At 40.9% G+C, this 27,221-nt stretch overlaps 2 protein-coding genes across 5 annotated transcripts in view; one reads left to right on the top strand and one right to left on the bottom strand.

Moving 5' to 3' along the window:
- Window positions 1-1,289: 1,289 nt before the first annotated feature.
- Window positions 1,290-20,801, bottom strand: LOC106582143 (CD276 antigen). 3 transcript variants are annotated; one of them, XM_014164919.3, is made up of 6 exons: window positions 20,533-20,801; window positions 19,563-19,621; window positions 3,899-4,207; window positions 3,435-3,752; window positions 2,680-2,813; window positions 1,290-2,429 (listed from the first exon to the last, which is right to left on the bottom strand). In XM_014164919.3, exons 1-6 carry the CDS (start codon window positions 20,553-20,555, stop codon window positions 2,361-2,363), a joined length of 912 nt encoding a protein of 303 aa, XP_014020394.1. In that variant the 5' UTR covers window positions 20,556-20,801; the 3' UTR covers window positions 1,290-2,360. The 3 variants fall into 3 exon arrangements, with proteins under 3 accessions (XP_014020394.1, XP_014020393.1, XP_014020392.1); XM_014164918.3 differs by having other exon boundaries at window positions 1,290-2,432; window positions 20,533-20,800; XM_014164917.3 differs by having other exon boundaries at window positions 1,290-2,435; window positions 20,533-20,799.
- Window positions 20,802-23,240: 2,439 nt separating this feature from the next.
- The window catches only part of LOC106582144 (amyloid-beta A4 protein), a 36,147-nt gene continuing 32,166 nt past the window's right edge, over window positions 23,241-27,221 (top strand). The window contains exon 1 of one of the 2 annotated variants that reach the window (XM_014164921.3): window positions 23,241-23,531. In XM_014164921.3, the coding sequence (XP_014020396.3) occupies window positions 23,472-23,531 (60 nt within the window). In that variant the 5' untranslated portion in view covers window positions 23,241-23,471. The remainder of the gene's footprint in view (window positions 23,532-27,221) is intronic. The other variant, XM_014164920.3, reaches the window with a different exon arrangement.

Genomic DNA, 27,221 nt, shown 5'->3' with positions numbered 1-27,221 from the left:
CCCCAAAAAAATTTTTCAAAAAATGTGGGGCTCAGAAGCCCCACATGCCCTGAATGATGGGTCGGCACTGGCCACTGTTATCATGCAGTTTTGGTGTAGCCACCAAATTGTTTGAATCCTCAGCATGATTCAAATGGTTCAGGAAAGTAGTCACTTCCTACTGCAGCTTCCTTATAAATGTGACCAGTGACATTATAAGGGGTTTTAATAGCACAGTAGGGGCTCCCCCACACCAGTTTGACATTTACAGAGGGATATCTTGTTTAGACCAGACAGATCTACATTAGACCAACACCAGGAACATGCAGTATACAGTGACAGAACATGGGCATTTTTACAGTATTCTCTTTGTACATCAAATCAGAACCGTAGAATACATAACGGGGCCATATAAGCAGACAATGAAAGCTCTTATAATATTCTATGATGACATTTCTCTAAAACAGGCTATAGGCTACATGTGCACCACCAAGTCAGAACAGTAGGCGAAAGAGGGACCAAATGATTAACGTGAGGCACACGGGGCACTAACAGCTTACTACACAACACACATGTAGTATTACTTTCTTAGCTACAGTATACATAACTCCCTGGCATATTACATAATTTATGCATCAGTATAAAGTATCACCTGGTTGTGTTCACTTCCTTCCAAACCACTCATTGTTGAATTTTCGATTTCCAACTTGTTGTGTAATGTTTATGTCCAATGGCCGACGCGCACCGATACGTTTGATCTATATTGGAACACAGGAGTGATGGTTGCTGATAATGGGCCTCTGTACACCTATGTAGATATTCCATTAAAAATCAGCCTTTTCCAGCTACAATAGTCATTTACAACATTAACAATGTCTACACCGTATTTCTTTAAAAAACAAGGACATTTCTAAGTGAGCCCAAACTTTTGAACGGAAGTGTATATCTTTTTTTTTACATTGTTTGCAAACTGATATGTGACACGTATTAATGCCAAAATAACATGCAAAACAAGCAAGCCCCCCCAAAAATGTTTTTTTTTTTTTCTAAAAATGTGGGGCTCAAAGGCCCCACCTGCCCTGAATGACAGGTCGGTACTGGCCACTGTTATCATGCAGTTTGGGGTAGCCAACTTGGCTGTTGTTGTCAGAACAGAATAATTAATGCCATGGTCTTCCAACATGACCACCAGGAGGCATTGTATGTCAATGCAGAGCCTTGGTCAGGTCCATTCGAGTCCACTCAGGTCTATCAGCTGTGCTTACATAGACCGGATACCTGATGACAATCAAACAGGACACGACCCAGACCAGAATGAAAAGTTTTAATTTTGGACCCGGTCCCAAGTCACGTCTGGAGTATTCGGGTGAACCTGTGAAGAACTCTAAACTGGAGTAACCATTTAATTTGCTTGACATTTGTAAATGGAATAATCCTTGACATTAGTCATCCCATGACATGGTATCTTAGTTCACAGCAAGCTACATAACAATAAGCAATTAACACAATTCTCATATCCAATTCTTCACACATTCAGAGAATTAAATTCACATTTATAAGTAAAATAACATCATTGACTATTTACATGAAAACTAATCATTTGGTCTAACTTAAAACCAAATTGTTTGAATCCTCAGCATAATTCAAATGGTTCAGCAAAGTAGTCACTTCCTACTGCAGCTTCCTTATAAATGTGACCAGTGACATTATAAGGGGTTTTAGTAGCACAGTAGGGGCTCCCCCACACCAGTTTGACATTTACAGAGGGATATCTTGTTTAGACCAGACAGATCTACATTAGACCAACACCAGGAACATGCAGTATACAAAATGCATAAAGACAAACGTTTTAACAATGGCTGTTCACAGTCATGTATCAGCTGTATAACTACAGTAGTCTGGTTTGATTCTGCTACTCTTCTTAGAAATATGAAAGCACCTGTACTTTAAGAAGTGAGTAAACTCTACAATTGCAATACACAGGCTCCCTGTTCACTGAGTCTAGCTCACGTTCGGTCCATTGACTACAGTCATTTCTCCCATCATGCTGTTCTTCTCTTCTAGTTCCTAAAACTTGCCTCCCTGGCCACATTTTGTACTCTGCTCTCGTCATCATATTCGTAACTCAGGGTTCAGTTCAGTGTCACCGAACTAGGGAAAACCATGATTAACCACTTTCAGGTGCCGTTTGCCTCGTTGCATAACACCGAAAGAATAGTTCAGACATGACGGCACAACACATTGCTCAATGTTGCTCCAAGTTCTACATTGAACACAGGCCTTATTTTAAGTTGCAGTTCCTCTTATCATCATCCCTCCATTTTGTTTTCTGTCAGTTGAAGAGAGATTGTTGCATCAGAGGGGGGAGACGCTTCACACATTCAGGCAGAGTCATCTTCATACACATTAAACGACCGGGTCACGCCGCTTTCCTGCCTCTCTGTGTCTCTCTGCTTCTTCAAGGGAAAAACAAAAAACATGTCTCACACACAAAGTCTGAAATGTTTGTTCAATTCACAACTATTCAATCACTATTTAAGAACAATTTTATTAGTATGTTTTATTTCTAACTCAAACACAATGGATTAACTATTTAACTTTGCTCTCTGGTTTGTTACCAGACACAGTTTTTTTCCTAGATCCAAACAGCATTAAACACTTAGTCAGAAATCCTGGCAAATAACGAGGGGGAGGGCTCACCGTTGACCTTTCATGTCGGCAAAATCTAGTTAGTAAGAACACCAGCAGGACTCCCACAATAAACATCACAATCAGGCTGACAGCCACAAGTGCTGCAACCTCTACTTTATAATGACCGCTACTTTCCATGGACACTGGAAAGGAGAGAGAAAAGAGAAAACATATGAATAGTGAATATAAACTATGACACACTCCAAAAACATGTTTTAGATAAGAAAAGGTGAAGTCAAAAAGCTGTCAGAGAAAGAAGAAAAGTCAGACCTCTTGGTGTAACTTGACCTGTGGTGAGAAGGCTTTCCAACAAAAACTCACAGTTCCTCCCTACATGCCACAGCAGTGTAACTTTCTTTGTTGACTTACTCTTCAACACATCACTGTGGATTCCAGCTCCTTCATTTTTTATCCAAACATCTATGTTCAGTCAGAGGAAACACTGTTCTCTACTCATTGGTAACGCTAACAGAGATAATACTGTTGTTTCTCTGTAGTTTCACTCTAGCAGAGTTAAGGTTTTTCCCTGTTGTGTTTTTATGCCTGGGCTTTCCCTAGCTTTCCCCTACCCTCAAGCACCCACTCCTAGCTTTTCATTCTCATGTATTCCCATGCAGATGTTTTAGGACTTTTTGTACAAGCCGAGAACGAAATCAAAATTATGCAATGTATTCACCCTGGTGGTGAAAATCCGGACCCTGACTACCATGATATACTGCTACTGGTTAGTAGATCTACTGGTATCACTAGTCTCCTGTACTCACTAGGCTTGTGATTGCAGCTGGAGTTGGAGGTGAGGTTGGAGGCCAAGGCTGTGTTCTCCACCACACACTGCAGTTTTTCACCCTCACTCAGCTCGATGGTCAGGTTGCTGGTCAGGCTGTAGAGTCCTGTAAAGTAGTCCAGGTGGGTCACATCCCTCCTGGAGGGGTTCACCAGAGGATGTCCTTCCAGCTCCCAGTGAATCTGACCCTCTGGATAGCCCCCAGAGGCTTTACACTGGTACACCCCCGACCCCTCTCCCCCTCTGGAACACACCGAAGCCTGGTCTGAGACAAGGTCCATACAGACACTGTAGCTCGCTGAAGAGGAGAGAGGAGATAATCAACTACAGCATGCCTGAAATTGAGTAATTTTTTAAGTAGAAAAGAAAGGAAGGGAAGTAAACAATGAAATCAACCGATGGAGGAATCACTGAATGAACAAACAAACAAACCAAATTACTTACCAGCCACATGTAGAATGACTTTTTCGTAGACAAAAGCGTTGGCTGTAAAGAAGCATTTGTACGTCCCATTGTCTGCCACAGTGATGCCTGAGAGGAGCAGCGAACAATTGTCCTTCTCTTCATTTAGAAAGAGACTGACCCTGTTTTCATATCCCTTCCCCATGGTTGTGTGGTTATCACTTCCATCATGACTGAGCACGGTGGTATGCTCTTCTAGCTGCCAGATAACCTTCTTTCTCACATTTCTATTTACGCAGGGGCAATGCAGGAGGACCTTCTGTTTCACAATACCTTTCACACCTGAGAGGGCTAGAAGACAAAAAAAAAGGCCTTTTTGAGTAGGTTAATTTCGAAGAAGTTTGTCAAGTTGTACTTGTCTGTAACAAGATAAGAAAAAAAGTTGGAAAATGGCAACAGTGGCTTAGAAAAACTCCCCTTGGTACCGAGGAATATAGGAAACGAGAAGAGCCAGACTCTTAAGCAGCGATGGGCAACTTTGATGGGGGTGGGAACCACAAAATCTGAACTCATCATAAGGGGCTCACGGGTCTGCATACCCACATCTATACCAACACATGCAGTCAGAGACGGCCCTAGCCTTTTGGGGGCCTGTCATGCCAAATAGTGCCCCCCCCCGCGTCACAATGGCATTTGATGAGTTCTAGCTTATGTTGCTAGAACTTGCAAAATTCTGACTGGATTACGTAATGAACCAAAGCATCCGTTGCTATGCTGGATGCTTGGCTCTATTTTACCTCGTAGCGGTCGCGAAGGAAGTAGGACGCAGCCTGTACCTCAGAAAAGCTGTTTTTAGATTGACGTTGCTAGCTACTGTACTTACTTACCTCAGCCTGCCTAGTCAGCTAGCCAGCTACAGTAGCTAGCTAGCCAGACAGTTTTATTTAGTTAACTGTAACTGTTATTGTACCTTTCTGTTTGTATGTTGCTTGCACTTCAATGGCATCCCTCGAGGAGATTGTCTTTTATCTTTCCAACCAGGTGAAGTACTATGAAGGCACCACTGATCGACAAGAGGTGCCACATTCAGAGAAATTCACAATAAAGGGTGACGTTAAGCTTAGGGCTAGGCCCCTTTTTTCCTCTACTTCCTGTCTGAATGACGTGCCCAAAGTAAACTGCCTGTAGCTCAAGCCGTGAAGCCAGGATATGTATGTAATTGGTACCATTGGAAATAAAACACTTTGGAGTTTGTAGAAATGTTTAAATAATTTAGGAGAATATAACACAATAGATATGGTAGGAGAAAATCCAAAGAGAAACCAACTGGATTTTTTTTAATGTGAGAGAGACCATCCTCTTAGAAATGCACGAGAAAGGTCATATTGAAAATTAGCTCCCTGGATGCTATTCCTATGGCTTCCACAGGGTGTCAGCAGTCTATGTTCAAGGTTTGTAACTTCAAAAACTAATAAGAAATATCAGTTTTAGTAGAGGGACACAGTCTTGGAAATTAGTGTTTGCGCGCGCCATGAAGACATTACCACCTGATATAGCAACGGACGCTAATAGTTTATCGAATCCCATTGTGGGACACTTTTTGGCCGGTGGACATTCTTGTTCTTGCGTGCAGAACATTCTACCAGTCCCCTTTGCAAGGGGTGTTGCGAAAATGTTGTAGTTTTACAGCAAGTTTGGTGCATTTCCTGCTGAGCCACCAGGTCTGTGAACATAACCTAATGGAGATGGTCAAGAATAGATGTTTGCACATTGCCTAACATTGTAGTAAAAACAAAGTAAATATATACAACAACTTGAAGGGGTCATTTCGACAATTGACAGTATGCTGCTGTATTCTGATTTCAATTGCTGTAAAATCTTGTACTGTGACCACAAATGTGATTTTAACTCAACCTCTTGGTCGCTAGCAACCTAAAATGTGCAGTCTACAGTGCAGCTACACCACCAGATATGTGAGTGTGAAAGAGATATGGCCACACACTTGTTGACAAGAATGCATATCTGAACTTTGTTAAAATTTGCAAAAAATGGTCAAATTATCAACACCAGCGTAACATCCTAAAACTAGCAGTGCTCAAGGACACTTGACATAGAGCAGGGCTCTCCAACCCTGTTCCTGCAGAGCTACCATCCTGATTCTAATAATTAGCTGGTTGATGAACTAAATCATGTCAGTTATAATTGGGGTTGGAGTGAACACCTACAGGAGGGTAGGTCTCTAGGAACAGGTTTGAAGAGCCCTTACGTAGAGTATACAACCCCCTTGGTTGGGAATGCATTGGTTCATACTAATTGCTTGGAACATACACAGAACAAAAATATAAAAGCAACATGTAAAGTGTTGGTCCCATGTTTCATGAGCTAAAATAAAAGAGCCCAGACATTTGTCATAGGCACAAGAAGCATATTTCTCTCAAATTTTGGGCACACATTTGTTTACATCCCTGTTAGTGAGCATTTTTCATTTGCCAAGATACTCCATCCACTTGACAGGTGTGTCATATCAAGAAGCTGATTAAACTACATGATCATTACACAGGTGCACCTTGTGCTGGGGACAATAAAAGGCCACTCTAAAATGTGCAGTTGTGTCACACAACACAATGCCACAGATGTCTCAAGTTGAGGGAGCATGCAACTGGCATGCGGACAGCAGGAATATCCACCTGAGCTGTTGCCAGAGAATTGAATGTTAATTTATCTACCATAAGCCGCCTCCAAAGTTATTTTAGAGAATTTGGCAATACGTTAACCGGCCTCACAACCGCAGACCACGTGGATGGCGTTGTGTGGGCGAGCGGTTTGCCGATGTCAATGTTGTGAACAGAGTGCCCCATGGTGGCGGTGGGGTTATGGTGTGGGCAGGCATAGGCTACGGACAATGAAGACATTTGCATTTTATCAATGGCAATTTGAATGCACAGAGATACCATGATGAGATCCTAAGGCCCATTGTCATGTCATTCATCTGCCGCCATCACCTAATTTTTCAGCATGATAATGCATAGCCCCATGTCGCAAAGATCTGTACACAATTCCTGGAAGCTGAAAATGTCCCAGTTCTTCCATGGCCTGCCTACTCACCAGACAAGTCATCCATTGAGCATGTTTGGGATGCTCTGGATCGACGTGTACAACAGCGTTTTCCAGTTCCCGCAAACATCCAGCAACTTCGCACAGCCATTGAAAAAGGAGTGGAACAACATTCCACAGACCACAATCAACAGCCTGGTCAACTCTATGTGAAGGAGATGTGTCGTGCTGCATGAGGCAAATGGTAGTCACACCAGATACTGGCTGATTTTCTGATCCACACCCCTACCTTTTTTGAATGGCATCTGTGACCAACAGATGCATATCTGTATTCCCAGTCATGTGCAATCCATAGATAAGGGCCTAATGATCTTATTTCAATTGACTATAATTGAAATTAACTGTAACTCAGTAAAATCTTGGAAATTGTTGCATGTTCGTTCAGTATATATTAACACACCAAAAATAAGGGTATGGTTAGGGTACACTACAGTGTTGTTACCTGGGGTACAAAAAGGTCAAAGATACATTTCACAGGTACACATATGAACTTGCAATGTACAGTTTGGTACCTTGTAGGTATAATGGGACATTTTTCTACCCAATATTTTGAATATAAGGTACGATCATCACTGTACTTTGATAGGAGTGGGCAATGTACTGGTGGGGCTCATAAGCATATTTGGGGCGTGGTCAAATGTGTATTTGTGCCAACTGTCAGTGGAAGTGTTATAGCAGCTTACAGTAAGTGTTATGCCATCGCAAGTAGAGCACCTCGATTGACACCTCCCAAGTCCATGGCCCACCCCAGACCCCCCTCAGCATCCAGAACCAGCACCAGACTAGCTGCCTGAGGAGGAGATGACGGAAAGCAGGCCTTGAGGTGAGCAGGGTGCCTATCTAGGGTGTTATTGTGCACACAGACCCACATGGTGGATGTAGTGAAGAAGCCCATTCCATCAATTCTAAAGTTCTTTGATGAAGAGTCTTTCCCTTCTCACGTGTATACCAAATTTGCATACAATATTTAATTTATAGCTAGTCACCATGTAATTGTAATACTCCATTCCCTACCAGACCATCATGTCAGTGAGTGTGATGGATTAGTTACAGTAAGTTACTGTGAATTGTATTATAACCCACTTGTAACTAGTTGAAAGTAAAAAATAGAAAATGAAAGATGCGTCGCCATCATGGTTTCTAAAATTCTAATAGTTCACCTAATTTCAATTTGTGACAAAAAAGCAAGTATAGCGTAGATAATCATTGTACCATCTAAACCACTATGAAATATATTTTCCATAACCAAAAAATATTGTATTTTCAGCTGTTTGAAGCTTGTGTACAAAAACGAAAGTAAAAGACGCAAAAACAAAATTTGCGCACAAGAAGCTTAGAAATAGTGCGCATAGAACAGATCTACTGCGTCTTAGACTTGCTTTCAATGGCAATGACAGATCCATAACTCACATTTCAATGTGAATTTGGTCAAGTCGCCCAAAAAGTTACATATTGCAGATTTAAACATTAACCTCTTATAAACCAGCTGCCATTAGCTACTGGAAAATGCACAGTATCCTCTTAACTGTGCATCTCTTGAATGTCACAAGTTCTTAGAAAGACTGCAAAACTGACAATGTCAAAAAAGGTGATAGACCGTCATCAATAAAACCACAAACTGGTACAACATTTCCACTGATGGCTGGCACAAATACAACATATTTTAGACCATGCCCCCAAATATCCTAATAAGGTCCGCCAGCACATTACCCCACCTACATTTCGAAGTGCAGCAATGACAGTACCTAATATTGCATCTGTAACCAAGTTGCAAGTGGGAATATACACATATGACTGGGAAAAATACACTTGAACAGCGATCCAACTGGTAATTACTAGTGGGAATCAAGTCGATCATCCCTGAGCTCCAACTTCTCCCCCAAGCTGACCACTGACTTTGACTAGCAAGGAAATTACCTCAATAACACTATTTTCGGCAGCTAAATGTAACAAAACATTATTAATAAAAAGCAATTTGTTAATATGTGTTTTTCAATATAATTTGTTTACAAGCATGAAAGCTGTACTTTTAGTTTATGGTTGATGCAGCTTGTTGGCCATTAGCCAATTGCCATTTCACAATAATTTCATAGAGCGTGAATGCATCTAACTGGTATTTACAACTTCACAACTGGTAAAATCCCATCTCCCACATGGTTACAAATGCAGCTTTCTATTTAATATATACTGTCCCAGTCAAAAGTTTGGACACACTTACTCATTCAAGGGTTTTTATAAATCTTTTACTATTTTCTAAATAACACATATGGAATCATGTAGTAACCAAAAAAGTGTTAAACAATCAAAATATATTTTATATTTGAGATTCTTCAAAGTAGCCACCCTTTCCCTTGATGACAGCTTTGCGCACTCTTGGCATTCTCTCAACCAGCTTCATGAGGTAGTCACCTGGAATGCATTTCAATTAACAGGTGTGTCTTAAAAGTTAATTTGTGGAATTTATTTCCTTCTTAATTCGTTTGAGCCAATCAGTTGTGTTGTGATAAGGTAGGGGTAGTATACAGAAGATAGCCCTATTTGGTCAAATACCAAGTTCATATTATGGGAAGAACAGCTCAAATAAGCAAAAAGAGAAACGACAGTCCATCATTACTTTAACTTCTATGGGCTAGGTGGGACGTTAGCGCCCCACTCTATTCAACAGCCAGTGGAATCGCGTGGCGCGAAATACAAATACCTCAAAAATGCTATAACTTCAATTTCTCAAACATATGACTATTTTTGACCATTTGAAAGATAAGACTCTCGTTAATCCAACCACGTTGTCCGATTTCAAAAAGGCTTTACAGGGAAAGCAAAACATTAGATTGTGTCAGGAGAGTACCCTGCCAAAAATAATCACACAGCCATTTTCAAAGCAAGCATATGTCACAAAAACCCAAACCACAGCTAAATGCAGCACTAACCTTTGATGATCTTCATCAGATGACACTCCTAGGACATTATGTTATACAATACATGCATGTTTTGTTCAATCAAGTTCATATTTATATAAAAAAAACAGCTTTTTACATTAGCATGTGATGTTCAGAACTAGCATACCCACCGAAAACTTCCGGTGAATTTACTAAATTACTCATGATAAACGTTGACAAAATACATAAATTATTTTAAGAATTATAGATACAGAACTCCTTTATGCAAACGCTATGTTAGATTTTAAAATAGCTTTTCGGCGAAAGCACATTTTGCAATATTCTGAGTACATAGCTCAGCCATCACGGCTAGCTAATTTGACACCGACCAAGTTTGGGGCAACCTCAACTCAGAATTACTATTAGAAAAATTGGATTACCTTTGCTGTTCTTCGTCAGAATGCACTCCCAGGACTTCTACTTCAACAACAAATGTTGTTTTGGTTCCAAATAATCCATAGTTATATCCAAATACCTCCGTTTTGTTCGTGCGTTCAGGTCACTATCTGAAGGGTAACGCCCGAGCGCATTTCGTGACAAGAAATTTCAAAATATTCCATTACCGTACTTAGAAGCATGTCAAACGCTGTTTAAAATCAATTTTTATGCTATTTTTCTCGTAAAATAGCGATAATATTCCAACCAGACAACGTTGTATTCATTCAAAGAGGAAAATAAAAAAATGGTGAGGTCTCGTGAATGCGCATCTCCAGTCTCACTGTCCCCAGGCAGACCACTTACAAACTCTGCTGCTGTACTTTGCCCAGAGACAGGAGACGCGTCATTCCGCTTTCTGAAGGCTTTAGAGAGCCAATGGAAGCCTTAGAAAGTGTCACGTAACAGCACAGATGCTGTAATTTCGATAGAGATGCAACAGAAGGACTATAAATTGTCAGACAGGCCACTTCCTGCATGGAATCTTCTCAGGTCTTTGCCTGCCATATGAGTTCTGTTATACTCACAGACACCATTCAAACAGTTTTAGAAACTTCAGAGTGATTTCTATCCAAATCTACTAATAATATGCATATTCTAGTTTCTGGGCCAGAGTGGTAACCTGTTTAAATTGGGTAGGTTTTTCATCCGGCCGTGAAAATACTGGCCCCTAGCCCAGACAGGTTTGAAGACATGAAGGTCAGTCAATCTGGAAAATTTCAAGAACTTTGAGTTTTTCAAGTGTAGTCGCAAAAAAACATCAAGCGCTATGATGAAACTGTTTCTCATGAGGACCGCCACAAGAAAAGAAGACCCAGAGTTACCTCTGCTGCAGAGGATACGTTCATTAGAGTTAACTGCATCTCAGATTGCAGCCCAAATAAATGCTTCAGAGTTCGAGTAACAGACACATCTCTACATCAACTGTTCAGAGGAGACTGTGTGAACCAGGCCTTCATGGTCGATTTGCTGCTAAATAAAAAGACTACTAAAGAAAACCAATAAGAAGAAGAGACTTGCTTGGTGCCAAGAAAAGCACAAGCAATAGACATTAGACCTGTGAAAATCTGTCCTTTGGTCTGATGAGTCCAAATGTGAGATTTTTGGTTCTAACCGCTGTGTCTTTGTGAGACGCAGAGTAGGTGAACGGATGATCTCCACATGTGGTTCCCACAGTGAAGATCTGACGATGGCCGTGAGGTCGATACGTAAGCTTATTAAAGATCAGTGATACTATCAAGAGCAGTGTGCGGTTTCCTTTTGCCTTCAAGAATCTAAAATATATTTAGATTTGTTTAGCAAATTTTTTGGTTCTTTCATAGTTTTGATGTCTTCACTATTATTCTACAATGTAGAATACAAATAAATAAAAACCCTGGAATGAGTAGGTGTCCAAACTTTTGACTGGTACTGTATATACATACAGTTGAAGTCAGAAGTTTACATACACCTTAGCCAAATACATTTAAACTCAGTGTTTCACAATTCCTGACATTTAATCCTAGTAAAAATTCCCGGTCTTAGGTCAGTTAGGATCACCACTTTATATTAAGAATGTGAAATGTCAGAATAATAGTAGAGAAAGATTTATTTCAGCTTTTATTTCTTTCATCACATGCCCAGTGGGTCAGAAGTTTACATACACTCAATTAGTATTTAGTAGCATTGCATTTAAATTGTTTCACTTCGGTCAAACGTTTTGGGTAGCCTTCCACAAGCTTCCCACAATAAGTTGGGTGAATTTCGGCCAATTCCTCCTGACAGAGCTGGTATAATTGAGTCAGGTTTCTATGCCTCCTTGCTCGCACATGCCTTTTCAGTTCTGCCCACACATTTCCTTCAGGATTGAGGTCAGGGCTTTGTGATGGCCACTCCAATACCTTGACATGGTTGTCCTTAGGCCATTTTGCCACAACTTTGGAAGCATGCTTGGGGTCATTGTCCATTTGGAAGACCCATTTGCGACCAAGCTTTAACTTCCTGACTGATGTCTTGAGATGTTGCTTCACTATATCCACATAATTTTCCTCCCTCGTGATGTCATCTATTTTGTGAAGTGCACCAGTCCCTCCTGCAGCAAAGCACCCCCACAACATGATGCTGCCACCCCCGTGCTTCACGGTTGGGATGGTGTTCTTTGACTTGCAAGCCTCCCCCTGTTTCCTCCAAACATAATGATGGTTATTATGGCCAAACAGTTCTATTTTTGTTTCATCAGCCCAGAAGACATTTCTCCAAAAAGTATGATCTTTGTCCCCATGTGCAGTTGGAAACCGCAGTCTGGCTTTTTTTATGGCGGTTTTGGAGCAGTGGTTTCTTCCTTGCTGAGCGGCCTTTCAGGTTATGTTGATATAGGACTCGTTTTACTGTGGATATACACTGCTCAAAAAAATAAAGGGAACACTTAAACAACACAATGTAACTCCAAGTCAATCACACTTCTGTGAAATCAAACTGTCCACTTAGGAAGCAACAATGATTGACAATATATTTTCACATGCTGTTGTGCAAATGGAATAGACAACAGGTGGAAATTATAGGCAATTAGCAAGACACCCCCAATAAAGGAGTGGTTCTGCAGGTGGGGACCACAGACCCCTTCTCAGTTTCTATGCTTCCTGGCTGATGTTTTGGTCACTTTTGAATGCTGGCGGTGCTTTCACTCTAGTGGTAGCATGAGACGGAGTCTACAACCCACACAAGTGGCTCAGGTAGTGCAGCTCATCCAGGATGGCACATCAATGCGAGCTGTGGCAAGAAGGTTTGCTGTGTCTGTTAGCGTAGTGTCCAGAGCATGGAGGCGCTACCAGGAGACAGGCCAGTACATCAGGAGACGTGGAGGAGGCCGTAAGAGGGCAACAACCCAGCAGCAGTACCGCTACCTCCGCCTTTGTGCAAGGAGGAACAGGAGAAGCACTGCCAGAGCCCTGCAAAATGACCTCCAGCAGGCCACAAATGTGCATGTGTCTGCTCAAACGGTCAGAAACAGACTCCATGAGGGTGGTATGAGGGCCTGACGTCCACAGATGGGGGTTGTGCTTACAGCCCAACAGGACGTTTGGCATTTGCCAGAGAACACCAAGATTGGCAAATTTGCCACTGGCGCCCTGTGCTCTTCACAGATGAAAGCAGGTTCACACTGAGCACGTGACAGACGTGACAGAGTCTGGAGACGCCGTGGAGAACGTTCTGCTGCCTGCAACATCCTCCAGCATGACCGGTTTGGCGGTGGGTCAGTCATGGTGTGGGGTGGCAGTTCTTTGGGGGGCCACACAGCCCTCCATGTGCTTGCCAGAGGTAGCCTGACTGCCATTAGGTAACGAGATGAGATCCTCAGACCCCTTGTGAGACCATATGCTGGTGCAATTGGCCATGGGTTCCTCCTAATGCAAGACAATGCTAGACCTCATGTGGCTGGAGTGTGTCAGCAGTTCCTGCAAGAGAAAGGCATTGATGCTATGGACTGGCCCGCCCGTTCCCCAGACCTGAATCCAATTGAGCACATCTGGGACATCATGTCTCGCTCCATCCACCAACGCCACGTTGCACCACAGACTGTCCAGGAGTTGGCGGATACTTTAGTCCAGGTCTGGGAGGAGATCCCTCAGGAGACCATCCGCCACCTCATCAGGAGCATGCCCAGGCGTTGTAGGGAGGTCATACAGGCACGTGGAGGCCACACACGCTACTGAGCCTAATTTTGACTCTTTTAAGGACATTACATCAAAGTTGGATCAGCCTGTAGTGTGGTTTTCCACTTTAATTTTGAGTGTGACTCCAAATCCAGACCTACATGGGTTGATAAATTGGATTTCCATTGATTGTTTTTGTGTGATTTTGTTGTCAGCACATTCAACTATTTAAAGAAAAAAGTATTTAATAAGATTATATCTTTCATTCAGATCTAGGATGTGTTGTTTAAGTGTTCCCTTTATTTTTTTGAGCAGTATATATACTTTTGTACCCGTTTCCTCCAGCATCTTCACAATGTCCTTTGCTGTTGTTCTGGGATTGATTTGCACTTTTCGCACCAAGGTACGTTCATCTCTAGGAGACAGAACGCGTCTCCTTCCTGAGCGGTATGACAGCTGCATGGTGCCATTGTGTTTATACTTGCGTACTCTTGTTTGTACAGATGAACGTGGTATCGTGAGGCGTTTGGAAATTGCTCCCAAGGATGAACCAGACTTGTGGAGGTCTACAATTCTTTCTGAGGTCTTGGCTGATTTCTTTTGATTTTCCCATGATGTCAAGCAAAGAGGCACTGAGTTTGAAGGTAGGCCTTGAAATACATCCACAGGTACACCTCCAATTGACTCAAATGATGTCAATTAGCCTATCAGAAGCTTCTAAAGCCATGACATAATGACAGTCAACTTGGTGTATGTAAACTTCTGACCCACTGGAATTGTGATACAGTGAATTATAAGTGAAATAATATGTCTGTAAACAATTGTTGGGAAAATGACTTATGTCATGCACAAAGTAGATGTCCTAAATGACTTGCCAAAACTATAGTTTGTTAACAAGAAATTTGTGGAGTGGTTGAAAAACTAGTTTTAATGACACCAACCTAAGTGTATGTAAACTTCCGACTTCAACTGTATATATTGGGTAGAAAATGTTCCATTATACTAGATTATCCACACATGTATCCTAACAGGTACCGACCAGTACCATGAAAGTTCCTATGTGTACCTCTGAAGGTCAGTACTTCACACTATAGGACCACAAGGTCATGGTCTGAGTAAAGCTACTATAAAGAATAACTAAATTCATTCAGGAAATTATTTGTCATAATAGGGCCAGATAACTTAATTTTAGGTCAGGGCCACAGAATAGAAGAGGGTATATATTTCAGTTAATCACAATTGATTGAAGTGTTATTAAGTATAATGAGTGCATGCGGAAAGAAATTACCAAAGGACCTTGAGAACAAGGACAAATTGAAACCAAAAACAATGACTGTCACCTCAGTCATGTCTCACTTGAAAATATACTAAATATTACATACGCACTTATCTTTTTATATCTCAATAAAGACTGTTAATCAAGCAGAATCTTAACTGTAGTTGTTGTTGCCTCTGTCACACCCACACATCTTCAGTTCTCCTTTCTATTCCTCCTCCTGTATGTGTGTGTCACACACAGTGTATATACATTAACATTAGAGGTCGACCGATTATGATTTTAACACCGATACCAATAATTGGAAGACCAAAAAAGCCGATACCGATTAATCGGCCGATTTAATAAATATATATATTTTTTAATTTGTAATAATGATTACAATAATACTGAATGAACACTTATTTTTACTTAATATAATACATCAATAAAATCAATTTAGCCTCAAATAAATAATGAAACATGTTCAATTTGGTTTAAATAATGCAAAAACACAGTGTTGGAGAAGAAAGTAAAAGTGCAATATGTGCCATGTAAAAAAGCTAACGTTTAAGTTCCTTGCTCAGAACATGAGAACATATGAAAGCTGGTGGATCCTTTTAACATGAGTCTTCAATATTCCCTGGTAATATGTTTTAGGTTGTAGTTATTATAGGAATTATAGGACTATTCCTCTCTATACCATTTGTATTTCATATACCTTTGACTATTGGATGTTCTTATAGGCACTTTAGTATTGCCAGTGTAACAGTATAGCTTCAATCCCTCTCCTCGCCCCTACCTGGGCTCGAACCAGGAACACATCGACAACAGCCACCCTGGAAGCATCGTTAACCATCGCTCCACAAAAGCCGCGGCCCTTGCAGAGCAAGGGGAACAACTACTTCAAGATCTCAGAGCGAGTGCCGTCACCGATTGAAACGCTATTAGCGCGCACCCCGCTAACTAGCTAGCCATTTCACATCGGTTACACCAGCTTAATCTCGGGAGTTCATAGGCTTGAAGCCATAAACAGCTCAATGCTTGAAGCATTGCGAAGAGCTGCTGGCAAACGCACGAAAGTACTGTTTGAATGAATGCTTACGAGCCTGCTGCTGCCTACCACCGCTCAGTCAGACTGTTCTATCAAATCATAGACTTAATTATAACATAATAACACATAGAAATACGAGCCTTAGGTCATTAATATGGTCAAATCCGGAAACTATCATTTTGAAAACAAAACGTTTATTCTTCATGTAAAATACAGAACCGTTCCGTATCTTATCTAACAGGTGGCATCCCTAAGTCTAAATATTGCTGTTACATTCTACAACCTTCAATGTTATGTAATAATTATGTACAATTCTGGCAAATTAATTACAGTCTTTGTTAGGAATAAATGGTCTTCATACAGTTCCTAACAAGCCAGGCGGCCCAAACTGCTGCATATACCCTGACTGCTTGCACGGAACACAAGTGACACGATTTCCCTAGTTAAAAGAAATTCATGTTAGCAGAAAATATTAACTAAATATGCAGGTTTAAAAATATATACTTGTGTATTGATTTTAAAGAAAGGCATTGATGTTTATGGTTAGGTACACATTGGTGCAACGACAGTGCTTTGTTCGCGAATGCGTTTGTTAAATCATCAACCGTTTGGAGAAGTAGGCTGTGATTCGATGAGAAATTAACAGGCACCGCATCGATTATATGCAACGCTGGAAACGCTAGATAAACTATTAATATCATCAACCATGTGTAGTTAACTAGTGATTATGTTAAGATTGATTGTTTTTATAAGATAAGTTTAATGCTAACTAGCAACTTACGCGAAAGCAGCAAGAAGCCAAGGTAACAGGTAGTCACTAGTAACCGGAAGGTTGCAAGATTGAATCCCCGAGCTGACAAGGTAAAAATCTGTCGTTCTGCCCCTGAACAAGGCAGTTAACCCACCGTTCCTAGGCAGTCATGGAAAATAAGAATTTGTTCTTAACTGACTTGCCTAGTTAAATAAAGGCAAAAAAAAGAATACTTACAAAAAAATATTTAAAAAAAGGCCACAATCGATGTCCAAAAATGCCGATTTCCGATTGTTATGAAAACTTGAAATCGGCCCTAATTAATCGGCCATTCCGATTAATCAGTCGATGTCACGCCCCGACCTGAAAGAGACGTTTTTCTCTGTTTAGTTAGGTCAGGGTGTGATATGGGGTAGGCATTCTATGTATTTTATTTCTATGTTTTGGCCAGGTATGGTTTCCAATCAGAGGCAGCTGTCTATCGTTGTCTCTGATTGGGAGCCATACTTAGGCAGCCTTTTCCCACCTGTGTTTTGTGGGTAGTTGTTTTCTGTTTTGTGTTTTACCTGACAGAACTGTGCGCTTTCGTTTCCATTGTTTATTATTTTGTTTAAGTGTTCTGATTTAAATAAATAATCATGAACACGTGCCACGCTGCATCTTGGTCCCCTCATTGCGATGGTCGTTACAGTCGACCTCTAATTAACATCCCAGTTGTCCATTCATGAGACTATTTCTGCCCTTTTCACCTAAACAACCCAACACTCCCATCTACGCAAACACAGCCTCTCTAACCTCAGGTGAACCCCCCCTTGTTAAGTCATAAAAAACAATATATGAATCTCTTGATTTCTGCCCAGGATAAGTTTATCCCAGCAGGTGGATGTAGAAAGTGGGACTAAGGTTAAGTAAAAAATGTGAGAAATGTTGTGTCAGTGGAATAACACACTGAGCCTTGGCTGTTGTTCAATGCCACAGACAGATTGTAAGTGCCCATTTGTTATATCTAGCAGTGTCTGGCTAACATTAGCCTTCTCCTTAGAATGAAAAGGATTAGAGGTCATCATGGGGGCATGTGCAAATCTTTTGCATTCATTTGGGACATACAATAGTTGGTGGTGCAGGTGGTGTTTGGGATGATCTTTGACATCTCATGTTTTGAGAGATTAGAAATGATGATAGAGTATTACTTTCAACACATACAAAGTAACAAACAGTTCTTCAAATTCAATAGCCCATAAGAGATTGTATTAAGTAAACAGAGTAATTTGAAAGTGGAGCAACACTCCCAGGTGAGCTATTTGAAGCGGAAGTAAATTCAATTGTTGCAAGATCTGTTGTGGATTTCAAATGTAGACCCAGTTAACGCTTATGGTGTTTATGTAGGTCACAAAGGAACGGCTTCTAACAATGAACAACCGATATGTTCTGAAAAGGTAGAATTACTTAATCAAAGAAATATAGAAGGTGTAGTATTAGTGTATTTGATTTCATGACATAAAAATTATGCCATTGCAAAAAAAGACCATATTACAATAGCTCTATCAATCTACAAAACAGACCAGCCTGGATAGGAATTCAAATTTGACTTCATGAACATCATAGCTGTCCAAGAACACTAAACACAGTATATCCTATATCACTGATAGTTATGCAACTATAGATAAGAGACAGCCAGACAGTTAGGTTGACTTCTATCATCTCCGGATCATAAATCGTCTACAGATATCTAAGGAATAGTTATGTTTTCCATGGGTTTGCCCGAATGCTACTGGCTTGCTGATTCCCATATAGCTCTTCAACAGGGACAGTTTAGCACATTTTAGAGTTGATCTTGGACTCAACTCAAGTCTCCTACTGCCCTGAAACTGACAATGCAGCAAGACAGCAATAATGAGACTTTTTTACTTGAATAGAATTCATGGAATAATACATATTTTTGGGCTCAGATGAGGAGGGTATCTAGTGACACATTAAAATCAGAATATTCCATGTTGATATGGCAAGTTACTTCATCCCCATGCCAAATTATACTGACACTAACTCTCTCGCTCTCATAAAATGCTGGACATTGCACTCATCACGGTCACACATCCTATTCATCTGCCAAATTCTCACTTCCTAATAACGTGTTTCCTATTTCTCTCCACGCACACATACGAGGAGGAGTAGATAAACAGTCTTCATTGAGATATAAAGTGTGTGTGTGTGTGTGTGTGTGTGTGTGTGTGTGTGTGTGGGGGGGGATACGTGCATGTGTGTACATGCGCATGTGTGTGTGTACGTGCATGTGTGTGTAAATGCGTGTGTGCGAAAAAAGGTCTAAAGGACTCTCAGAACAAGGACACATAAAAGAAGATGTGAAACCAGAAATAATGACCTTCACCTCAGAGCCAGAGAATGAGGATGTTACAACATGAAACAGTTTGTCCATAACTCTACAAGCAATTGTGATGTATTGCTGTCCATCACCCCTCCTAAAGTTTGATTACGTCTCTGCCGTCTACTGAGGCTATGAGAATAATTTACCTGAAGCAGAGATGAAGACTGCTGCTAATCCCAGGAGAGTCCACATGACAAAGTGTGTTCTGCAGGAGAAAATGTATAAATATGTCAGGGGGCTTGCTGATCAGAATGTGAAGGACCATAGCTAATTAAATCACAGATTGCATTACAGGACAGATGGTGGGTTGATATTGACTGATAATGGATTGCTTTATTTTCACAATATTGGTTTGAACATAAATGTATAAAGAAGACATTGTCCAATCCAAGCAATGCGACCCCATTTGTTCAGCGGTCTGTCTAATCACATTCTTGACTGATGTGTCAGTTCACCGCCCACCAGTCTACAATCCATACACTGTGTAGTTAATAATGGTTTAATGTAGCCTGATGCTACCTATTGCAACTTCTAATCCATTTGACATTTGCAATATATTTCAATAAATGTATTAAAATCTATTTCATGGACTTCAAATAGTTCTATTTATGGGTAAATCTATTGGAATTCAATCACTTTGTGACAGCATCCCTTCTTGATTGAAAACAAAACTTTCCATACATGTTTTCCCATGGAAGAAGTGGTCAGAAAGTGACTTTTGGCATTCAGGAGAATGGTGCTCAAAATGTACCCAGCATACCATGAGACGTCCATGTCTTCATCAATGGAAAATATACATAGTTGGAGTTTGATATAATTTAAAAGCTTACAAACATGGTTGTCAATCCATTTTTATAATTTCTTTAAAAATATGTTATTTTTATTTAACGTTTACGCGTTTTTCGATAATTTACGTTAAACTCCGATGTGTTTTTCTTCAAATTTCGATACGTTGTAGTTTTTACTTCATCTGAGGTCGTGTTGTGCCCGGTATCGGTTGAGACACAATCATACTGTAATTTCATTTCTTCCCACACAGACGAAATGGCATTCACTTTCATTTTCTGACTACGGATCACAAAGTATGTTGCATAAAATTATCATTATTAAATTTACCTGTATGTTTCCATTTTCTCCATTTTCTCCAGACGAGATCAAAGTTGTGTGTGTATCCCAGTTGAACTACACACGTGGAATGCATAAATCACGTGTGATATATATATATACACATTAACGTCAAGCTTCCGCAAAGAAAGATTGCGACAGCAGCATGAAAGTAGCCTAGATAATATTGATTTGTACCGTCACAGGTGGGAAAGCGAAATGTGTGTTCACCGGACAGTTAACACTCGTGCGAGCCTGAGTTCAAGGCAATGGGATTATTGGGATTTCCGATTTCAAATCAAATCGTATTGGTCACTTGCATGCGGATGTAGCAAAATGCTTGTTTGAATGAATTTGCTCCGAAAGTAACGTTATGAACCCTAGGCATAGGCCCGATCGACTGGTAAAACTGTGGAATAGCCTACATCAGCTTCAATGACCACACCAACACCATTGTCTTCTTCTCATAATGAGCCTAATAAATTAGTACAGTATTTACTTGAACAGGCATAAATTAACTGTGGCATTACAGCACCTGCCACCAGAGAGGAGTAGATCTGCCTTTTACGCAGAGAGGTCATCAGTGCCTCAACCAAGAAACAAATCTCGGGATTATGGACCAATTGCTTGGGACAGTGTAAAAATTCAATATTTGTATTTAAAGTTCAAAGAATTTACAAATAAAATGTAATTAGACCTAATGAAGTTGATATGATTGTGGTGCATTCTCAGACCCCTCCTGTACTCCCTGTTCACCCACGACTGTGTGGCCATGCACGCCTCCAACTCAATCATCAAGTTTGCAGACGACACAACAGTGGTAAGGTTGATTTTACCAACAATGACGAGACAGCCTACAGAGAGGAGTTTTTTTTAATTATTGAATTTTTTTCACCTTAATTTAACCATGTAGGCCAGTTGAGAACAAGTTCTCATTTACAACTGCGACCTCGCCAAGATAAAGCAAAATAGTGCGACAAAAACAACAGCGCAGAGTTACATATTGTCACGTCCTGACCCTTGTAAGAGGCAATTTGCCATAGTAGAGCGGTCAGGGCGTGACAGGTGGTTGTGTTGGGTGGTTTTGGGTTTTCTGTTTATATGTGGGGTTTTCTAGTATTCTATTTCTATGTTTTGTTTTCCAGGTTTTGGTCGGGTATGGTTTCCAATCAGAGGCAGGTGTCTTTCGTTGTCCCTGATTGGAAGCCATACTTAGGCAGCCTGTTTTCCTTTGGGGTTTGTGGGTAGTTGTTTTCCGTTTTGTATACGTACCTGACGGAACTGTTGACTGTCGTTTTGTTGAAGTGTTATCATAAATAAGATAAATATGAGCACGAAGCCTCCAGTGATAACCCATGGCCCGAAGCCTCCAGCGATGACCCATGGCACAAAGCCTCCAGCGATGACCCATGGCACATATCACAGACAAACTGAAACGGTCCAACCACACAGACAGTGTGGAGGCTGAAAACCTCAGGAGGCTGAAAACATTTGTCTTGTCATTGAAAACCCTCACTAACTTTTACAGGTGTACAATTGAGAGCATCCTGTCGGGCTGTATCACCGCCTGGTATGGCAACTGTACTGCCCACAACCGCAGGGCTCTCCAGATGGTGGTGCAGTCTGCACAACGCATCACCGGGGGCAAACTACCTACCCTCCAGGACACCTACACCACCCGATATCACAGGAAGGCCAAAAAGATCATCAAGGGCAACAACCATCCGAGCCACTGCCTGTTCACCCCGCTTCCATCCAGAAGGCGAGGTCAGTACAGGTGCATCAAAGCTGGGACCGAGAGATTGAAAAACAGCTTCTATCTCAAGGCCATCAGATTGTTAAACAGCCAACACTAGCACAGAGAGGCGGCTGCCTACTTACAGACTTGATATCATTGGCCACTTTAATATATGGAACACTAGTCACTTTAATAACGCCATTTTAAGAATGTTACATATCTCGCATTACTCATCTCATCTCATATGTGTATACTGTATCCTGCCCTGCTAGAGCTGCCCCGGTCAACTGTAAATGCTGTTATTGTGAAGTGGAAACCTCTAGGAGCAACAATGGCTCAGCCGTGAAGTGGTAGGCCACACAAGCTCACAGAAAGGGACTGCTGAATGCTGGTTGCAGCACTCACTAATGAGTTCCAAATAGCCTCTGGAAGCACGGTCAGCACAAGAACGGTTCGTCTGGAGCACACAAGCCTAAGATCACCATGCACAATGCTAAGTGTTGACTGCAGTGGTGTAAAGCTCTGGAGCAGGGGAAACGCATTCTCTGGAGTGATGAATCACGCGTGACCATCTGGCAGTCTGACAGACGAATCTGGGTTTGGCGGATGCCAGGAGAAACGCTACCTTTCCCAATGTATAGTGCCAACTGTAGAGTTTGATGGAGGAAGAATAACAGTCTGGGGCTGTATTTCATGGTTCGGGCTTAGTTCCAGTGAAGGGAAATCTTAACACTACAGCATACAATGACATTCTAGACGATTCTGTGCTTTCAACATCGTGGCAACGGTTTCCTGTTTCAGCATGACAAATCCCCCATGCACAAAAGCGAGGTCTATACAGAAATGGTATGTCGAGATCTTGTGGAAGAATTTGACTGGTCTGCATATTGGCCATATACCACACCCCCTTGGGCCTTATTGCTTAATTAAACGTCTCAACCCTCACCTATTACCCTACAGTACTTCACAATAGGAGCTGCCACCCACCCACCTCCTTCCCCACACTAGTTTCTTCCCATAGTGCTTTCTCGGCCCGGTCAGGTGACAGGCTTTGGAGCAGCTGGCCAGCCTCGTTGTCGCTCTCCATCATCCTATGCTCGTAACACGCACCGTCGCCAAGCGGGAGTGCAAGGGAACGGGATAGAGGCTCATACTAACGGATTGATCTGAATATTTTCAAGATATTGGACGGAACTGATTTAGGGTCAACGGCATGGTCGAGCGAACAGCATTTCTGTTGTTATGGGTGGCGACCTTGACGCTGACATCGGAGGTAAGTAAAAGGGAGAAACTGGTGCCTTCTGGATGAAGCACGAGCCTTCATAAGGTATTTCCTCTCACGGTAGCAGCGGAGCATACGGGTGAGGCTAAAAGCAGGAGTGAAAATAACGGAATTCAGACCAAGGGTGAATCAAGATTCCATTTGTTTGGATACATATTTTTTTGTTGTTGAAATGACGTTGATAGCCTGCAATGTTTTTAAGACACCACACTTGTCAACGCCATAGATTTTATTGCGATTAGGCTACATTTCTTTTTCATCTTGTTCCAACCACTATTTTTCTGCTCATTGCGGCCTGCGTAGTGGCGAGAAGAATATTGTTTTTTAATCTCTATCAGCCTAATTGTGGAGTAGAATATCATAATGCGTAAAGCAAAAAACCGGACTAAACCTATTTTTTTTTTAGGCCTATTTGGCCTACCTTTATAGTTGTCAACGACACTGGATTGACAGTTTGGCACTGTAGATTAAAGGGGCTCGGGAATTACACAAGCATGTTTGTTCAGTTTTTATTCTGATAGACCACTATTTTAGCCTTCCAAATATCTAAACGAAGATGAAAGGGCCTTTATTGTGCGATTGCGTTTGTTTCACTGGTGTAGCCTACGAGTATGCTGATCTGGAATTTTAGAAGGGTGTGTGAGCATTCTGTAGAATATTGAGCAGATTTTCGTTTAGACATGATAGACAAACAAGATAATTAGGTTCCCCCCCCAGATCAATGTCTAATTGAACACACAAAAAACTAAGTTTGGAAAAAAGATGGTAGGTGGATGATGGCCATGCTTAGGATAACAAACTATAAAGGAAAATAAATGCCCACAGTTAACAGATTCGTAGTTATAAGATTATGCCATAGTGTTTCACAGAAGTGTCCTTTTTTTTTACCCCACCTGCACATAATTATCTTCTTACCTTTTCCTTACACTCCATTATGTACAGTTAAACTAAACTCATTATCATTTGAATAAAGCAAGATTTTAAATCCCAGCAGCCTTTAAAATAAAGTTCAAGAGCAAACGGTTTTCAATAGTTTGTAATATAGTTTTTTTTTTTTTTAACAAATTCATTGGACTTTAACAAATGACAATAATTTAACACAATGGCATTTTCTAAAAAAAAAATATTGACACAGAGGTCGCAAATTAATCCCACCAGTTAAATTTGAGCATAGCTCATGAGCCCACCTCTGATAATGCTCACGCCGTATCCGGACCCCTCCGGTAACAGAGAAGAGCTCGTTACAGAACAAGCCTTCGGCATCCCCTTCTTTTAGGGTGTTTGTGGTTTTGGAACCTGGAACAAACTTTTTCAGTGGCGCCACAGCTTTCTTCAGTGTCACTGGTTTCTTTCTCCCTTTGCTTTCTTCCTTCTCTCTTAGTTTTTATTGCCTTGTCCTCCAGGAACCTTGTGAAGTGAGGCTGTCACGACTGTAGCCGACTCAGCCTTTCTTTTCCCAGGCCTTGCCTCCTGTATCCTTGGCATGGGGGACAACTCCAATATGACCTCTGCTGCTGTTTGTTGTATAACTGGTACTTTTAACAAAAACACAACTAAACAACAAGAACTCATGAGTATTGGTTCAAAAAACAATTATTTCTAATCACTCTATATGCTACTATATATTTCCTAAAATTAGTGCTGATGTTTTTCTTACCAACATTCGGAGCAAGGTCACTGGAGACATGTGGGTGGTGGAGGTTGTGGCAGTAGTTGATGTTGTGGCAAGGTTAGAGGTCATGATTGGAGTGAAGCCAACAGCTCGAGCCAGACTGGTTGCTTGTGGGATATGGATGGAGAATTCTGGGTGTTGCTTAATAAAACCGTAAAACCAGCCTATGCCTGCCAACTGCCTTTCTTTATTGAATGTGTTTTGCATTACCATGGTGGCCTCCTAGGCAGAGTTGCAAAGAAAAACCCATATTTCAGACTGGCCGATTAAGATTGGCAAAAGAACACAGACACAGACACTGGACAGAGGAACTCTGCCTAGAAGGCCAGCATCCCGGAGTCGCCTCTTCACTGTTGACGTTGAGACGGGTGTTTTTGCGCATACTATTTAATGAAGCTGCCAGTTGAGGACTTGTGAGGCCTCTGTTTCTCAAACTAGACACTCTAATGTACTTGTCCTCTTGCTCAGTTGTGCACCGGGGCCTCCCACTCCTCTTTCTATTCTGGTTAGAGCCAGTTTGAGCTGTTCTGTGAAGGGAGTAGTACACAGCGTTGTACGAGATCTTCAGTTTCTTGGAAATTTCTCGCATGGAATAGCCTTAATTTCTCAGAACAAGAATAGACTGATGAGTTTCAGAAGAAAGGTCTTTGTTTCTCACCATTTTTAGCCTGTAATCGAACCCATAAATGCTGATGCTCCAGATACTCAACTAGTCTAAAGAAGGCCAGATTTATTGCTTCTTTAATCAGCACTAGCAGGTTTCAGCTGTGCTGACATAATTGCAAAAGGGTTTTCTAATGATCAATTAGCCTTTTTAAAATGATAAACTTGGATTAGCTAACACAACGTGCCATTGGAACACAGGAGTGATTGTTGCTGATAATGGGCCTCTATGCTTATGTAGATATTCCATAAAACATCTGCCGTTTCCAGCTTGAATAGTAATTTACAACATTAACAATGTCTACACTGTATTTCTGATCAATTTGATGTTATTTTAATGGACAAACAAAATGTGCTTTTCTTTAAAAAACAAGGACATTTCTAAGTGACCCCAAACTTTTGAACGGTAGTGTGTGTATGTGTGTATATCTTAGGAACGGTGGAGAACTGACCCCTAATCTAACCCTAACCCCCTATTCTGACCCTAACCCTGCAAACTGAAGGTTAGCTAGCTATGCTAGCAGACATGATCTTATGCTAACTAGCTGGCTAGCATTTAGTTCAACTCAGACTTTCTGCTATTGAAGTCGCTAGTTACCTAACTGGGCTACCAAGTGCCTAAATTACAGATAGAACCAAATAATCAACCCCCAGGGGCCACTCGCCCAGTTGGAGGGGGGGGCATTTTGCCCCCAACATACTAACCTAACATATTACTACTTTACTCAAAAACAATCAACATTTTTCTCTATTAACAAGTACCAGTCAAAAGTTTAGACACACCTACTCATTCAAGGGTTTTTCTTTATTTTTACTATTTTCTACATTGTAGAATAATAGTGAATACATCAAAACTATGAAATAGTACATATGGAATCATTTAGTATCCAAAAAGGTGTTAAACAAATCAAAATATATTTTATATTTGAGATTCTGGAAAGTAGCCACCCTTCGCCTTGATGACAGCTTTGCACACTCTTGCATTCTCTCAAACAGCTTCATGAGGTAGTCACCTGGAATTTATTTAAATTAACAGGTGTGCCTTGTTAAAAGTTAATTTGTGGTATTTATTTCCTTGTTAATGCGTTTGAGTAAAAACCTTGGAATGAGTAGGTCTGTCCAAACTTTTGACTGGTTCTGTATATTCTTTAATGCTCATGTTGTCCCTCAGTGTCTCATGCAATGAATGACACATTTTCCAAAGCAATACTAAATAGAATGTTTGAAGGAGAGTAAAAAGGAACCAATAAAACATTTTTTTAAATAAGAATTTAAATAATATTTATGCCTTGAAGAGCTGTGGTGTCATTTAACAACAAGGAACCAATTTTAATAAATTCACTCAA

The sequence above is a fragment of the Salmo salar genome, chromosome 21 (assembly GCF_965601325.2).
Source record: "Salmo salar chromosome 21, fSalSal1, whole genome shotgun sequence".
NCBI classification, from domain to species: Eukaryota; Metazoa; Chordata; class Actinopteri; order Salmoniformes; family Salmonidae; genus Salmo; species Salmo salar.
Note: the sequence above shows the minus strand (reverse complement) of the source record. Positions and strands in the feature narration are given on the sequence as shown.